The sequence below is a fragment of the Galeopterus variegatus genome, unplaced genomic scaffold, assembly GCF_000696425.1.
Source record: "Galeopterus variegatus unplaced genomic scaffold, G_variegatus-3.0.2 Scaffold17618, whole genome shotgun sequence".
In the NCBI taxonomy this organism is placed as follows: Eukaryota; Metazoa; Chordata; class Mammalia; order Dermoptera; family Cynocephalidae; genus Galeopterus; species Galeopterus variegatus.
In genome coordinates, this window is record NW_007743729.1 from 15,570 (window position 1) to 18,262 (window position 2,693).

Consider the following 2,693-nt stretch of genomic DNA (forward strand, 5'->3'; position numbering starts at 1 on the left):
GTTGCTGTAACTTTATCATGTTTTCTTGTTGGTAGATGTGAAATTGGCAGTCACTTTACTCTGTGGAAGGTTCTTTCAGTGCTAGGTACTGAATAGTTACAAGCCTTGAAATTTTTCAGTGATGTCTTGTTCTGAATGAGAACATACTGTACTCTGAATTTTTGTCTTCTTTGACTCCGGGTCTTGATTCTCATGAAGTAGTGCTTATTAGGGTATGAATAGTATTTCAACTTTTGAACAGAACTTTAAATTTCAGTTTAATTCAATCATTATCTTTAAGAGTATGAGTGAGAGGAAGATGATTGTTTTTTTTTTTTTTTCTTTTGGTATAAAAATTAGGCCAAGGAAACATATTTCACACCCTTAGGATGGAAAACAAGAATTAGAATCTTTATGCTGCCTCCAGTTATGTATCAGTTATCCTTCCAACCCATCTCCTTTTCAATTTCTCTACAGAAAAAAATGGAATATCTCTCCCATCTTCTGTTCAGTATTATGGAGAGAAAAGAAAGATGAAAGTTACTTTTTTGTAGTTAAGATTTGTTATGAAGTTATTCAAAAACTATGTATATAGAACAGTTAATAGTTTGAAAGACATACACATGAATTATGTGATTAGAAAAATGGCATTAAAGAAAATGAAGGATTCAACTCAATTTTTCTGATTCACATTTTTTTTACATAGAGAACAAACTGTCCTATAAAAGGGAAGTGATTGACCCACAATCATTCACGTATTTAGTAACTTATCTCAGACAATTTTATTCGTGGTCCTCATTGCTACCTTATCATGCCAAAATTAATGGTTAGGACTTTACCAGAATAAAGGAATAAATACTCATTTTCTACTATTGTTCAGTCTAACTATTTTCTTTCTGTTTTTTACGTAGTAGACTTTAGCCACCTCTCTGTGACAACATCCAACTCTACATCCACTCAACTCACTGCCTTTCTGCTCACTGGTGTGCCAGGATTGGAAGACTTCCAAATTTGGATCTCCATCCCTTTCACCTTCATGTACCTTTTGGCTGTGATAGGCAATGGCCTGGTCATGGCAGTGGTGGCCTGGGACAGGAACCTCCATGAACCCATGTATCTCTTCCTGGCCATGCTGGCACTCAACGATGTCCTCCTTTGTACTATCACAGTGCCCAAAATGCTACTCATCTTCTGGGAGGGCCCTTCACTGTCAACATTTCCTGCCTGCCTCACACAGATGTTTTTTGTTCATGCTCTGTTTCTCTCTGAATCTGCTGTTCTACTGGCCATGGCTTTTGACCGCTACGTGGCAATCTGTGCACCACTCCATTATGCTACCCTACTTACAGGCTCTCTCATTGGCAAGGTGGGCCTGGCTCTGGTGGCTCGGAGTGTGGCTGTAGTCACACCTGGTGTCCTTCTCATTCTCCGGCTACACTTCTGCCAGAGCAATGTCATCCACCATACTTACTGTGAGAACATGGGCATTGCCAGGTTGGCCTGCAATAGCATTGCCCCTAACAGCATTTATGGGCTCACTGCTGCTCTCCTCACCACAGGGCTGGACTTTGTCCTCATCTCCCTGTCCTACTGGCTCATCCTGAGAACAGTCTTCCGACTACCTTCTAAGCAGGCCCGGACAAAGGCCTTTGGAACCTGTGGAGCTCATATATGTGTTATCTTGATATTTTATACTCTAGCCTTCTTTTCCTTCTTTACCCATCGTTTTGGACACCATGTTCCCAAACAGGTCCTTATCCTCCTGGCAAACCTCTACTTACTAGTGCCACCTACCATGAACCCCATTGTTTATGGGATAAAGACCAGACAAATAAGAGTGCGAGTCCTAGGGCTCTGTAACCAACGAAAATGATCCAAGAGAAATGAACCAACAAGGAGCAGGGGAATCTAGGAAGGATGAACAAGCTTAAATGCCAAGACTGAATCAATCTGAGCAGATCTATCCCCAGAAAACTTAAACTTTGTATGGAGCTTAAACTATCTATATTTCTAAAATCCATCTAGTGGACAAGAGGTAAACAGGAAGCTGGAAGGGAATTTAGGTACCATCAAAGAGTGTTTCAACATATTCAGGTAATAATCAGTGGAATGTCAGTGTAATACTTTTTGTAATAAACGATGCCTCTTCTATGTCAATTCTCTATGGAAAAGACAAAATATAAACTTCATGACATCAGACATTACTTTTGATCCCTGTCTCACCATTATATCCACAGAAACCAAGATATACAAGAACTTCAACAAATATTTGTTGAACAGATAAATGCCTTAATTAATTGAATAATAAAAGTTAATGCTTTCATTAAACAAACTTACTTATATGTCCTTCGGTATAGGACCTATAGGTAAAATATATCTTTCCCTTTTTTTCTCAAATATCTTTCCCTTAGATTCCAAAAAATATCTGTTTTTCATCTCCTTTAATACATTAGTGTAATAAAGATTCCTATAGTTACACAAGCTAGAAATTCACATTGGTTATATTAAGTAAACAAAAAAGCAAGATATTTCATGGAAACATTCAGAATTATGGAATTCTGAGGAATTCCATAAAGAAAAGACAAAAGTAAAGACAAAAGCCAGGCAGCTCTAGGATCTCAGCAGCAAGAGAGCATAAGCTTCTTTAGTGGAGTTAGTGACATCAGCTTATTTCAGCTGCAATGATTACTTATGTTGGCAATAAGTGTAATTGC

The 2,693-nt window shown here is 38.2% G+C and overlaps 1 protein-coding gene across 1 annotated transcript; it reads left to right on the top strand.

Moving 5' to 3' along the window:
- The first annotated feature begins 1,015 nt into the window (after positions 1 to 1,015).
- LOC103582732 (olfactory receptor 52D1-like) lies at positions 1,016 to 1,852 on the top strand. The gene has a single exon (XM_008564253.1). It carries the CDS (start codon positions 1,016 to 1,018, stop codon positions 1,850 to 1,852), a length of 837 nt encoding a protein of 278 aa, XP_008562475.1.
- The last annotated feature ends 841 nt before the right edge of the window (positions 1,853 to 2,693 follow it).